Here is a 15338-nt window from a genome sequence, read left to right on the forward strand (position 1 = left end):
AATACACCTTCTAAGCAGGTTTTAGTGCTTAAAGTTTTTTTTAATTTATTTTTATTGTATTACCTTTGTACACAATCTTTTCAGTATTTATATACTTAACAATCCCTGTTTGCAGCACGGTGTAAGCGGTTGTGTAGGCCTTGTGTAAAAATGTAAGAGAAGATGATGTGGTAGTAGACCTCATTGTACAATCGGACTCGTTGCTAGGTTTGGTTCGTGGTTATCTATTTCCTGCATGCTATCTTGCAGCTCAGTTTCGGATTATGTACGTTACAGCTTCCTCTGTCTTTACGGTTTACGCTTTAATTAATATCCATCAGATCAATCTTTCGACAGAAACAAAAACTTGACTCTCTTTAAGTAAGACTTTACATTCAGGCCTTGAGGGCAACTAATAGAGTGAAACCCATCATTCATGTTTAGACTGTGAGTGTAATGTCTGGGAGGGACACTGTCAGCCAGCAAAGAAACATCAGAAACTTTCCTGTCAGTCCAGGAAGTGCACACATGTGAACAGAAGCGATGCAACGACTGACACGGTGAGAAAAGCGTACTGACAGCACTGGACTCACAAAAATAACTAGAGAGGAGCGTTATAAAGAGATATTAAAGAAAGAACGGGCACAAGAAAAGACAAATGGACATCTTCTCCCAGTGACTTACGGCAGAAGGTGTTATTCATGTGCACCTGTAGCAGGTACATAACAGGGGATGAGTGGCGAGCTTGGAAGAAGCAGAGATGGGACACATGGGAGTTTCAGGACAAGTACCCCAAAGCACCAGAACTCAGTGGCTATTCGTGGGGAGGTAAAGAGACATAATGTTGCCAAAGCCCAGCTCAACAAACTCAGAAAACTGGTGGAAAATGTGAATGATCAGCAGCTGAAGACCAACCTGATGGTGGCCCTGAGCAGCTTACAAGGTAAGGAGACATCTTCCTACTTTGACAGCCAGCGGATATGGTGCTCACTTATACAATTGAAACTTATGACTGAAAGGAAGGATGCCATGGACAAAAAGGTCAATACAGGCGTCAGTGTAATTTTTATACAGTCTTTCTATATACTTTTAGAGATACTTAGCTTACGATAAAACATGTATCAGAAAAAGCACAGGCAACTGAGATGCATCGGCACCTTCTTTTGAAGTTAGTAGAATACGAATGTATCTTCAACACTATGGACGGGACATCCTAGGATTTTGCTGTTGATCACTATAAACACTGTTGTGTCTGCTTTTAATTCTGAAAGTATATATATATATATACATTTATATTTATTCATATAAATATGTGTAGGTATACATATATCTGTCTGCATATCACATAGAGGTAGCCAGTGCAGAAGCTGTCTTTTGGATTTAGAAATGGAGAGCCACCTGTCAATCACTGCCAGACTCTCAAGATATAAGACAGAAGCAGTTTCTTCCTGCCCCTATCTTCTCATTGGTTATATATAGTACTTACTGACCTGTGATCGAAATATTAGTCTAAAGCAATGTTTCCCAAACTCCAGTCCTCACGACCCCCAACAGATGTTTTCAGGATTTCCTTAGTATTGCACAAGTGATGGAATTATTATCAAGGCATCAGAAATGATCACAAGTCCTCTCACCTTTGCTTGAGAAGGTGAGAGGACTTGAGAAGCACTGGTCTAAAGAAAGCAAACTGGCATATAGAAAAGAAATAAAGGAGAGTTGTTTAGCCTGGTGTTCCACATGCCTAACTTACTTTGGAGTAAAATGTGCCAAACGTATAAAAAGGAGCAGACCTCTTGGTAATTTATTGCTTCTTGAGTTCCTATAAAGACTGCTGAGTCGGCACAGATTTGTGCGATAATTTGCAAAAATACTAATGAAACTTTCAGGCCTATCTTCACCATGTACCCTATATTTTAACCACATTAACGCCTCACAATGTTTTTTAAGGCTATTAAAAATAAAAAAAGAAGCAAATTTTAATACAAATATGATATGTGCCAAAATTTGCGACTTTTGAATACTAAACTACAAGCTCAAAATTCTCACCAAGATGTCTAGCATGTCTAGCATGATGTGCCACATCTATCACAATTCGTGAGCCTTTGTGGTGAATATGGTATGTTTACAACAATATTACCGTATCTAGTTGGGGTGATATGTTTGAGCTGTATTGAACATTTTATGTTAGGGATGGTTAATAAGACATGAAGGGGTACTCTATGATGAACTTTTAGAGGGTAAAAGGCTCATATACTTTCCCTTGGTCTTCTGCTATGGTTGTCCAGGCCTAATTGGACCATTTACAATAGTGATGGTACATATCTTTATAGTTTGATTCTTGACCCAGTTCTTGTTTGCATGGGAAGTACTGATTTGGGGCTGTTTTGGATACATGAGAGGGAGCTACACAATATTAAAGCGAACCTGTCACCAGTTTTGGCTGATATAAGTTACAGCCATCACCTTTCAGGGCTGATATACAGCATTCTATAATGCTGTATATCTGCCCCCAACTTGGCCTGCAAGAGTAGAAAAATAACTGTTATTATACTCACCTGCGGGTTGGTTCGGTCTGATGGGTGTTGCAGGTCTTGGTCCGGCGCCTCCCATCTTCTTGCGATGTAGTCCTCCTGCTTGCTTCGTGTGGATGACACATCCCTGCATCATCCACACAGACTCCTTGGCATCGCGCTCCTGCGCAGGTGTACTTCGCTGCCCTGACTAGGGCAGAGCAAAGTACTGCAGTGTGCAGGTGTTGGAAAAGGTCAAAGAGCCATGACACTTGCGCACTGCAGTACTTGGCTCTGCCCTCAACAAGGCAGAGAAGTACACCTGCGCAGGAGCACGGTGCCGAGGAGTCTGTGTGGATAATACAAGGATGCATCATCCACACGAAGCAACTTGAGGGCGGCATCGCAAGAAGATGGGAGGCACCGGACCAAGACCAGCGATACCTCTCGGCTGGACCACTCCACGTGTGAGTATAATAAAAGTTATTTTTCTTCTCTTCCAGATCGGGTTGGGGCAGATATACAGAATTATAGAATGCTGTATATCAGCCCTGAAAGGCGGTGGCCGTAACTTGTATCAGATTATAAACCTCAAGAAGAATAATTGTATCAGCCAAACCTGGTGACAGGTTCCCTTTAAGGGGGTGGTTTTACTGTAATTGCTGATTGGTTTATGTAAATGTTTCCAACCCCTATGGATTGCTAAGTAAACCAAACAAGATTGCTGAGGAAGAGGATATCCTGGTTGGTGGATGATATTGTTTTTTTTTTTTTTTAAACAGAATAAATGTTCGGCTCTGCTGTGTAAATGTGTGACTGAGATATACGTCCACATATTATTCATATATGGTGATATAGCTTCTGCTAGTAATGTTGTTTCCTTGTAATCTTTTTTAGAAGAAATGGATGGTGACAAAGCTAATGCATTTTTTATGAGAGTCTTATGAATAGACATTGTGAAGATATTGGAAGAGAGTAGTAAAAATATTACTTAGCCTTTTAATGATCTGTCCCTGCTGTGGCTCTTCATTTTATCTCCTATGTGTCAGTATGTGCTGCCCCGTGTTATGAATGATTGTATAGTCGCATTAGTGATGCTGCCAGATGCCACTGTGAATAGACAACGTGCGATAGTTAACAAGTAAGAACAGAAGCCTCAGGTACATGGCTGTATAACAGCTCAGTACAACCTACAAATCATAAAACCCTATGGGTCCAGCAGTATCTCTGTGTGCTTCTAATTTCATAGAGGTTTTATCCTTTGATGTTTTTCATCAGATGCCACATGATGGAGCAATGCAATGAGCTGTAGATGTCAGTCCATCAAATCGGTGTCATCTTTTTCATAACTGCCAACTTTTTGATCCATTTTTAAAGGTATTCCCTATAGAGCTGGAGTTTTTTATTTTAAAGAACTCCGGCCTTACCATGCGGCTTCCTGATTCCATTGACTGAACGTAAATCCTCCCATTTCGAAAGGTCATTTGCATGCCTCGATAATCCCAACATCATCTATAGGAGATCTTCAAATAGCGCTGCTTTTGTGGAGGTTTCAACCACAGGAAGATTTGATAGCTCTTCTAGGAGTCCAGGATGATCATCCCTTATTCTGGGAGATTCTAGGACATTTCAGCAGATTTGACAAATATGGTGTTTTTCAGGGATATCCAGCTTTTCTTACCTTGAGAGCCACACTCAACTCCAAGAGAAGGTTGTGAGTCACATTATATAGGAAGAACTGATGAAAGCCTGAGAAGTTTCTGAACAAAGCAGTGTAGTACGTGAAAACATCAAAATTGATAGTTCATCAAGCCGGATCTAAATTTACATATCGTTATTTTCATTGGAGAATATATTATCTACTGCCTGAGTGTGCCAAATGTGTAATACAGCTGGCACCTATGGTGCATTGACAGTGGATTGCCCGCCAGGGCAGTGGGGTTACTCGGTACCAGGCCGGTGTCTCAGAGGGATGTGTCACGGTGGCGGTGACCCGGTCTGTGGCCCTGGGCGTCCATGCAAAAGGGGTGAAACGTAGCTGAATAAAGTTTATAGGTGGATGATATGTGACGCCACCTGTGGTGCTCGGCAATGAAGGGGTTAAGCCGATGCTGCAGGCAGATCCTCTGGGACAGATGGTATAAGGCAGCAAGATGTAAGAGCTCCCCACAGGTAGAGCTGTAGTCCCAGGGCAGTAGTAATAGGTGTTGAGGAAGAGGGTGCAGTGTTAGGCACAGAGATGTAGCAGTGCTGAAGGGATTACAGGAAGAAGGCAATGACACAACAGGGTGCAGTTTCCTTTACCTTTTTACTTTGCTTTGTAAGTGCAGTCCAGGATCCAGATTACAGATGGAACAGGAGTTGATCAGCCTGGGAGCAACTTAGGAATCTCTCTATGCAGATGGGTTGTGTAGTCTCCTTTCTAGCACTTATCTGAGGCACTTGCAGTACTGAGTTACACTGAAGTTGCCCTTTCTTGCTTTCTTTAGAACTCCCCTCGTATGGCAGACAGCTGTAGCCTCCTTTTTCTGGCTCACACAAGTTGCTGCTGTGCCTCCGAGTTTTAGTTGGGAACAGAGCATTTAAAGCTTCTCGTTCCTCCGGTTTCTGCTACAGGACCATCAGGATCCATACAACCTCGGATACCGGACTCCGGTCCATGAGCTACAGCTAGAAGTGAGCCTGAATTCTGCTCAATCCTCCAGCTCCTCTCTCTTGTTCACACACTTCACCTTCTCCAATCGAACTGCACTAACTTCCCTTTCCTGGCCCCAGAGAGCAACTCCTCCCCCTGTTTGGTTAAGAGCTCCCTCTGCTGGCCTGGAGTGGGAACAGTGCTGTGTGCTGGATTTACCTGATAGAGAGACCCTTTCATTGCTTCCAAGCATGACATCACACTCCCTAGGAGGAAGGTAATGCCACTTTGGCGACCATACTCCTGGGGGCGCCACAACAGCACTCACCTTCTGAGCCTCCAATGTGACCAAAAACAGATAAGGATCTCTTTGAATGAAGCAGACAACAGTGCAGGAATGACTGATGAATGAAGAATTGCCTTTAGCAGCTAATATGCGGCCCTTGACTCTTTAATAATAATCTTTATTTTTATATAGCGCTAACATATTCCGCAGTGCTTTACAGTTTGAACATATTATCATCACTGTCCCTGATGGGGCTCACAATCTAAATTCCCTATCAGTATGTCTTTGGAGTGTGGGAGGAAACCGGAGTGCCCGGAGGAAACCCACGCAAACACGGGGAGAACATACAAACTCCTTGCAGATGTTGTCCTTGGTGGGATTCGAACCCAGGAATCTAACCACTGAGCCACCATGCTGACTCTTTGCTAACTCAACTCAGTAAAGCTGGCACAGAGCAACCCAGCACTCCCCAATTGTGTGAGATGGAGGACTTTTTACGACTTCTCTCCCCTCAAATCTTTTTGGTGAGCACCCAGCTTCCCTGTTCCAGCACTAATGCAGCAAATCAGTTACAAGCCACATATCAGCGGACAGCTAGCCACAGATTAGGAACCCATGATGTAAGCAGATTTTCCAATATCAAATGGGAAAGGTGCCAAAAACTCTTAGAAAACGATATAAGATAGATCTCAAGAGCTAGGCACTCCATTGTAAAGTTGAGGTGATATTTATTAGCAAAACAATATGGATAGTAATTGCACATACCACGTTTCAGCCAATAACTTAGATCAGCGGTCCCCAACCTTTTTGACCTTGAGAGCCATATTCAGCACTGAGAGAGGGTCGTGAGCCATATTCAGCTCTGAGAGAGGGTCACGAGCCATATCCAGCTCCCACCCCCTCAAAGTAGTGTCAACCAAAGCCCCCATTATGGGTATAATGATAACCAAAGCTTTTCCACAGAAATCACTCCAAAGCAGTACACTGAGATCCAGGCGTTCCCACAATACCCCCATTCAGTATTCTCCCATCAAGGACTCCCAACACACTGTTGCATCCAGCTTCAAGAACCTCCTCTAACAGGTAGCATCATCCTCCAGCGTACCATACCTAAGACCTCTCTAAACCCCTAAGACCAGTATATGTGCATCCAAATCTGCTCTTCTGTGCAGGGCTACTCACAAAATTCACCTTTTTGAGATGCGCTCTTCATACCTGATTGCTAGACTGGGAGCTAACACACCAAGCTGGCAGACAGTCGAGAGCCACAATTCCTGAGACCACAAGCCACATGTGGCTCCCGAGCTACAGATTGGGGACCTCTGACTTAGATTTTCTTCGAGTACACTGATTGAATTTAGTAGAGGAATGTAAGACAGAGAAGCTCTAGTGGAAAGTCAGTGTGACCACAGTGGGGAGGAAAGCTATATAAATCCAGAAAACTGACTTGAAATATTTAAAAAAAGAATGATATGGTACATTTTTTTAAATGGTGAAAGATAAAAAAAATAGAAGTGAAAGCCTTTGTTCCGATCTATGGCCATGAATGCAGCAACAGATAGAAGATATAAAGGTGTCAATGGATTTGTTTTTCAAACACCTGCATACCCATATATTCGGTTGGGTGTGTTGATGTTGCAGACACATTCCCTTTAAAGCTGTTTTTGCAGAAAGTACATCCTAATAAGTTCCTCTGGATTATATAAAGTTAGTGAAAGTGTTTTAAACTTGAGGCTGGTGCATGCCTTACTGCCACTGATGAGTAAGAGCCTTATGTTTCCGTGCTGATAAAAATGACCTTTATTTAAATTGAAGTCAAGTATTTAAACTTCACAAAATGCTGACTGCACTTCTGCCAGGATTGAGGGATTGGAGAATATTAGTCCAGATTTCTGTACAGAGTGACAAATGTCAATGTGCATTTTATTTAACCTTACGGTAGGCATTACATTAGATAAAAGATCACTATGTAGTGGGATATCTCTGCCGAGCGATGGTGAAATCTATCTTACCATTTATTTGGTAAGTAGCATGGTATCACATACTACAACTGATCCTACTGAGCAGAAACCACAGAAACAGGTCTCCCTCTAAAACATTTTTTTCAGCATTGTGAGAAATAATATGAATTTCTGGTATTTTTTTTAATAGCATTTGGTTTTGATCACTTTTATTTTATTTAATGACATTTGTAACATGCCTTATGCCATACCCAGAACATGCTGCGCTTCGAAAAAAGAAAAAAAAATCCATTGGCCGCAAAAAGGCAACCAAAGCGGCATACAACAAAACTTATTACATGTAGGGCATTTTTGTACTGCACTACAAGCTTTAATAAAACATCACTAAAAATGGCATAAAAAAAGCTTTGTGTATAACCAGGCTTAATCAGTTGAATAATTCATATTACATAAGCATGCGTATGTGCTAAACATTTTAAAGAAAGCAGAAGATTTTTGATAACTAGCGCAATTTAGAGTGTTGTCCATAATAACCAACTGTGACCTCACGTATTATTAGTGAACAAAACTCTTCCTTTGACCTACTTGTTAAAAATAAAAGTTTGATCGATATTTCCTTCCTACTTATGGTAAAGCTGACAGCTGAGGGCTACAACCTCCAACTGTCAGCTTTATCATGGCTGCTCATCATTTTAAATAAATAATTTAATAATTTTTGTCAACCAGCAAAGCTAAAGCAGACAGCTGTGGGCTGGTATTCTCAGACTGGGAAGGGGCCATGGATATTGACCCTCCACAGCCTAGAAATAGCAGCCTATTAGATGTGCCAATTCTGGCTCTTTGCCCAGCAAATGGCAAGTGGGGTAATATTTGTGGGATTGATGTCAGCTTTGTAATGTCAGGTGACATCAATCCTACATGTTAGTAATGGAGACGCATCTATAATACGTCCCCATTACTAACCCCATAGTAATGTTGTAAAATATATACAGTCATTTAATTACAAGAAAGACAGGGACTCCTTTATTTTAAATGAAAACTCCCCACCCTTTTACCTATTTATTCACAAAACCTTAAAAATTAAAAGCAAATTTATACTCACATATCCTCTGATAATTAGAGATGAGGGACTTTTCCTTTTTTAGGGTCGAGTCGGGTTTCATGAAACCTGACTTTCACAAAAGTCGGGTCGAACGAAACCAGCCGACTATAGGGAAAAGTCGGAGGCCGACTGAAACACGAAACCCAATGCAAGTCAATGGGGAAGCAAAGTCGGCAGGGAGTGGAGGACAATAAACACACCTACAGTGCCCATTTCAATGCCAAAAACATCAATTCTTATTACTGAAGCTTGTCAGCCTTAATTTACTTCATAATAATAGTTACACACTGAAAACTCGGGGTTATTTGGCTAAAGTTGTGGGGGGGGGGTAGGGCTGGCTCAAGGTTTTCATGTGCCCTGGGCCAAAGAGCGCCCCTTTAACACATACCACAACTCATGATGCTCCGATACAGCACAGGAATATATGTATAGTACAATGACAAATACTTCACTGCTTACATGACATGACTGATATCTATTTTAAATTTTTCAATAGCTCAAAAAATGGACAGTATATTTACTCCATACATTATTATGGCCACCACATTGTGCGCCATACAGAATAATGAGCCCCATATATCTCTCCATACAGAATAATTGGCCACATATAATGTTCTATACAGTACATGATGAGCTCCACAAAATGCTACAGTATATGATGGTCCCCATGGACGATGCTCCAGTGTGTTATGGGCCCAAATAATGCTCCACATATAATGGGCTCCATTTCTAATGCTCCAGTGTACAATATGCCCTGTAAATGCTGCTCCAGTGTCTGATGTCCCCCATTTAGAATGCTCCAGTATATGATGAGCCTCATGGATGATGCTCCAGTGTCTTATGGGCCCTAATAATGCTCCATATATAATGGGCCCCATTTCTAATGCTCCAGTGTATCATGTGCCCCATAGATGCTGCTTCAGTGTCTGATCTGCCCCATTTGGAATGCTCCAGTATATGAAGGGCCTCATGGATGATGCTCCAGTGTCAGATGTCCCCCATTTGGAATGCTCCAGTATATGATGGGCCCCATAGATGCTGCTCCAGTGTCTGATCTGCCCCATGTAGAATGCTCCAGTATATGATGGGCCTCATGGATGATACTCGAGTGTCAGATGTTCCCTATTTGGAATGCTCCAGTATATGATGGGCCTCATGGATGATGTTCCAGTGTCTTATGGGCCCTAATAATGCTCCATATATAATGGGTCCCATTTCTAATGCTCCAGTGTATCATGTGCCCATAGATGCTGCTCCAGTGTCTGATCTGCCCCATTTGGAATGCTCCAGTATATGATGGGCCTCATGGATGATGCTCCAGTGTCAGATGTCCCCCATTTGGAATGCTCCAGTATATGATGGGCCTCATGGATGATGCTCCAGTGTGTTATGGGCCCAAATAATGCTCCACATATAATGGGCTCCATTTCTAATGCTCCAGTGTACAATATGCCCTTTAAATGCTGCTCCAGTGTCTGATGTCCCCCATTTGGAATGCTCCAGTATATGATGAGCCTCATGGATGATGCTCCAGTGTCTAATGGGCCCTAATAATGCTCCATATATAATGGGCCCCATTTCTAATGCTCCAGTGTATCATGTGCCCCATAGATGCTGCTTCAGTGTCTGATCTGCCCCATTTGGAATGCTCCAGTATATGATGGGCCTCATGGATGATGCTCCAGTGTCAGATGTCCCCCATTTGGAATGCTCCAGTATATGATGGGCCCCATAGATGCTGCTCCAGTGTCTGATCTGCCCCATGTAGAATGCTCCAGTATATGATGGGCCTCATGGATGATACTCGAGTGTCAGATGTTCCCTATTTGGAATGCTCCAGTATATGATGGGCCTCATGGATGATGCTCCAGTGTCTTATGGGCCCTAATAATGCTCCATATATAATGGGTCCCATTTCTAATGCTCCAGTGTATCATGTGCCCCATAGATGCTGCTCCAGTGTCTGATCTGCCCCATTTGGAATGCTCCAGTATATGATGGGCCTCATGGATGATGCTCCAGTGTCAGATGTCCCCCATTTGGAATGCTCCAGTATATGATGGGCCTCATGGATGATGCTCCAGTGTCTTATGGGCCCTAATAATGCTCCATATATAATGTGCACCATTTCTAATGCTTCAGTGTATAATGGGCCCCCTAAATGCTGCTCCAGTGTCTGATGTCCCCCATTTGGAATGCTCCAGTATATGATGGGCCTCATGGATGATGCTCCAGTGTCTTAAGGGCCCTAATAATGCTCTATATATAATGGGCCCCATTTCTAATGCTCCAGTGTATCATGTGCCCCATAGATGCTGCTCCAGTGTCAGATGTCCCCCATTTGGAATGCTCCAGTATATGATGGGCCTCATGGATGATGCTCCAGTGTCTTATGGGCCCTACTAATGCTCCATATATAATGTGCACCATTTCTAATGCTCCAGTGTATAATGGGCCCCCTAAATGCTGCTCCAGTGTCAGATGTCCCCCATTTGGAATGCTCCAGTATATGATGGGCCTCATGGATGATGCTCCAGTGTCTTATGGGCCCTAATAATGCTCCATATATAATGTGCACCATTTCTAATGCTCCAGTGTATAATGGGCCCCGTAAATGCTGCTCCAGTGTCTGATGTCCCCCATTTGGAATGCTCCAGTATATGATGGGCCTCATGGATGATGTTCCAGTGTGATTTGGGCCCTAATAATGCTCCATATATAATGTGCCCCATTTCTAATGCTCCAGCGTATAATGGGCCCCATAAATGCTGCTCCAGTGTCTGATGTCCCCCATTTGGAATGCTCCAGCATATGATGGGCCTCATGGATGATGCTCCAGTGTCTGATGTCCCCCATTTGGAATGCGCCATATATGATGGGCCCCATAGATGCTGCTCCAGTGTCTGATCTGCCCCATTTAGAATGCTTCAGTATATGATGGGCCTCATGGATGATGCTCCAGTGTCTGATGTCCCCCATTTGGAATGTTCCAGTATATGATGGGCCTCATGGATGATGCTCCAGAGTCTGATTTCCCCCATTTGGAATGCTCCAGTATATGATGGGCCCCATAGATGATGCTCCAGTGTCTGATCTGCCCCATTTAGAATGCTTCAGTATATGATGGGCCTCATGGATGATGCTCCAGTGTCTGATGTCCCCCATTTGGAATGCTCCAGTATATGATGGGCCCCATAGATGCTGCTCCAGTGTCTGATCTGCCCCATTTAGAATGCTTCAGTATATGATGGGCCTCATGGATGATGCTCCAGAGTCTGATGTCCCCCATTTGGAATGCTCCAGTATATGATGGGCCCCATAGATGCTGCTCCAGTGTCTGATCTGCCCCATTTAGAATGCTTCAGTATATGATGGGCCTCATGGATGATGCTCCAGTGTCTGATGTCCCCCATTTGGAATGCTCCAGTATATGATGGGCCCCATAGATGCTGCTCCAGTGTCTGATCTGCCCCATTTAGAATGCTTCAGTATATGATGGGCCTCATGGATGATGCTCCATTGTCTGATGTCCCCCATTTGGAATGCTCCAGTATATGATAGGCCCCATAGATGCTGCTCCAGTGTCTGATCTGCCCCATTTAGAATGCTTCAGTATATGATGGGCCTCATGGATGATGCTCCATTGTCTGATGTCCCCCATTTGGAATGCTCCAGTATATGATGGGCCCCATAGATGCTGCTCCAGTGTCTGATCTGCCCCATTTAGAATGCTTCAGTATATGATGGGCCTCACGGATGATGCTCCAGTGTCTTATGGGCCCAAATAATGCTCCATATATAATGTGCACCATTTCTAATCCTCCAGTGTATAATGAGCCCCATAAATGCTGCTCCAGTGTCTGATCTGCCCCATTTGGAATGCTCCAGTATATGATGGGCCTCATGGATGATGCTCCAGTGTCAGATGTCCCCCATTTGGAATGCTCCAGTATATGATGGGCCTCATGGATGATGCACCAGTGTCTTATGGGCCCTAATAATGCTCCATATATAATGTGCACCATTTCTAATGCCCCAGTGTATAATGGGCCACCTAAATGCTGCTCCAGTGTCTGATGTCCCACATTTGGAATGCTCCAGTATATGATGGGCCTCATGGATGATGCTCCAGTGTCAGATGTCCCCCATTTGGAATTCTCCAGTATATGATGGGCCTCAGGGATGATGCTCCAATGTCTTATGGGCCCTAATAATGCTCCATATATAATGTGCACCATTTCTAATGCTCAAATGTATAATGGGCCCCGTAAATGCTGCTCCAGTGTCTGATGTCCCCCATTTGGAATGCTCCAGTATATGATGGGCCTCATGGATGATGCTCCAGTGTCTTATGGGCCCTAATAATGCTCCGTATATAAAGGGCCCCATTTCTAATGCTCCAGTGTATCATGTGCCCCATAGATGCTGCTCCAGTGTCTGATCTGCCCCATTTAGAATGCTCCAGTATATGATGGGCCTCATGGATGATGATCGAGTGTCAGATATTCCCCATTTGGAATGCTCCAGTATATGATGGGCCTCATGGATGATGCTCCAGTGACTTATGGGCCCAAATAATGCTCCATATATAATGTGCACCATTTCTAATGTTCCAGTGTATAATGGGCTCCGTAAATGCTGCTCCAGTGTCTGATGTCCTCCATTTGGAATGCTCCAGCGTATGATGAGCCTCATGGTTGATGCTCCAGTGTTCCCTGACCAGACAATGGCTGACTGTCAAAAAACCAAGATAGCAGTAAAAATGACCCCTTAAAAATTAACTTGTAATTAATTAAAATCTTGGACAATCTCATCTCAAAGGGTACAAAACAATCAGTAACCAAAAGTTCACCAGGCAGAAAATTTTTCAAAATATTCAGGGCAACTACACTCGTCCTAATGGGCCCTATCAAGTCCCTTCCTGGCCGCGGAGGTTGGCACCCTAGTTGTTGACAATGTGGCGCCCCCGCTCAACGTCGGTGACCCTATAACACCCTACAAATCCCTAGTCCACGACGAGGATACACAGAAAAAACACACAAACACACATAAATACCCGAAAAAAAAAACCCTAGTGGAGAGACTGGATAGCGTCTCTTTTATGTGCAAACTTATCTCGTAGTAGAGCCGTGAGCACTAGGCCCACAACTAATAAACCTATCTTGTAGTAAAAAACGCTGACTATTGCAGCTTATTAAATGGCTTATCTCATAGTAAAAAGGGCTTATGCTGCATGCAATGACAGACTGTATATATGAAAACCCCCTTAGACAGAAAAAACGTCTACACAGGAAGAACTGAGAGGAAACAATGTTCCAAGCAATAGTAGTAAATACTTAAGCACTACAAATAGATCATCATAAACAAATCCACCAGGTGGAAATAAGTGGCATACAAACGCTGATTATTCATATGACATGGACATAATAGTCCCAAATATAGGCAAAAGCGGCAGTGAAGGCACTCCCTACAATCAAGAATGCCATAATTACCGCATGTAGTCAAAATTTACATTGCCATCCATCAGTCTGTCAGCGCAAAAAAAAAACCTCAATACTTATCAGCCATAAGAAGATGTGAGGCCCTGCCTGACGCGTTTCCCCCTCCAGGATGCAGAGGGTTCATCAGGGGCAGAGAAGAAGGGGTCTCATCACCCCAGCCGAGAGATCAGTGCAGTGTGCGGCGTGCTTACTGTGTCTCCGATTCTCATATTTACCGCGTCCTAGTCGCGACGTCACTTCCGGTGACAGGCAGTGATCACATGTGGTGAAAGCCGCAATGTCAATGGACGGCGTTCTGCCTCCTATCCACCATGTCACAGTCACGCCGTCACTACCGGTCGCCTGTAGTGGGGAGCGCGCTCATGATGCGGCATGCCCTATGTCCCAAACACCAGAAGTATGTCAGTTAAAGGGGAGGAACATCCAAAAGGCATATTACTGATATTGCAACTTGCTACTAAACTGTATCAAGGTTACGTATGTTAATAGAGTGACGTCACGGGAACGCAGCCAATATTAAAGTGACAAAATATCACAATTGGGAACAAAACATAAAAACCCAAGAGGAATATTCATGGTATACACCTAGCTGCTACACACAAAAAGCCTCCTCAGAGTTCTATCTAGTAGTAAAATGACGTCACAAAAGGTAGCAAAGATTTCACATGAGAGTGCAAAAAATGGAAAAATCCCCTCATTGAAGGTCAAAATGGACACACAAAGGAACATTAACCATATAAAATTCTATCAAAATATAAGAAGGCCTTTTTAACCCCTTCAGAAGACACATCCATGTATCCACAAACAAAAACAGATTTAATGCCATATTATGAATCATGAAACAATGTCACAGCTCATAGTAGTGAGCAAAAGTACAGCATGCTGGAACCATCAGGTACCATCTATAGAAAACTCATGAAATTCAATTGCTCATTTAGTCCATTAGGGCTCTGTGATTCGAGCCAGAAAATCCAACGCGTCTCCCGTTGTAGGATTTTATTATCCCAGTCCCCCTGTCTCACTCCGGGCTCAATTCTCTCATTCACACGGAATCCAATCTGCTTTTCATCTCCACCATGGACAAGGTTGACATGACGCGCTAATGGGGTGTCCCTCTTATGCCTAATGTCACCCAAATGTTCACCAATGCCTATACGGAGCTCACGTTTAGTTTTACCCACATAGTCCAAAGGGCAGGAACATGTGCATAAATAAACGACCCCTACAGTTTTACAATTCGCAAAGGAATTCATCTTGTAAGTTCTATTTGTGTGGGCACTGGTGAATATTTTAGAAGGTGTAATAAATTTACAGAAACTACAATGTCCACATCTGAATGTTCCGACCTGCCTATTTTGTAGCCA

At 43.3% G+C, this 15338-nt stretch overlaps 1 protein-coding gene across 1 annotated transcript in view; it reads left to right on the forward strand.

The window, feature by feature from the left end:
• The first annotated feature begins 484 nt into the window (after positions 1–484).
• AGAP2 (ArfGAP with GTPase domain, ankyrin repeat and PH domain 2) overlaps positions 485–15338 on the forward strand; it is a 472523-nt gene continuing 457669 nt past the window's right edge. The window contains exon 1 of the mRNA XM_073576781.1: positions 485–922. Coding sequence (XP_073432882.1) covers positions 712–922 — 211 coding nt within the window. The 5' untranslated portion in view covers positions 485–711. The remainder of the gene's footprint in view (positions 923–15338) is intronic.

This window comes from Dendrobates tinctorius, unplaced genomic scaffold, assembly GCF_039654945.1.
Source record: "Dendrobates tinctorius isolate UK_male_01 unplaced genomic scaffold, ASM3965494v1 ptg000051l, whole genome shotgun sequence".
NCBI lineage: Eukaryota > Metazoa > Chordata > Amphibia > Anura > Dendrobatidae > Dendrobates > Dendrobates tinctorius.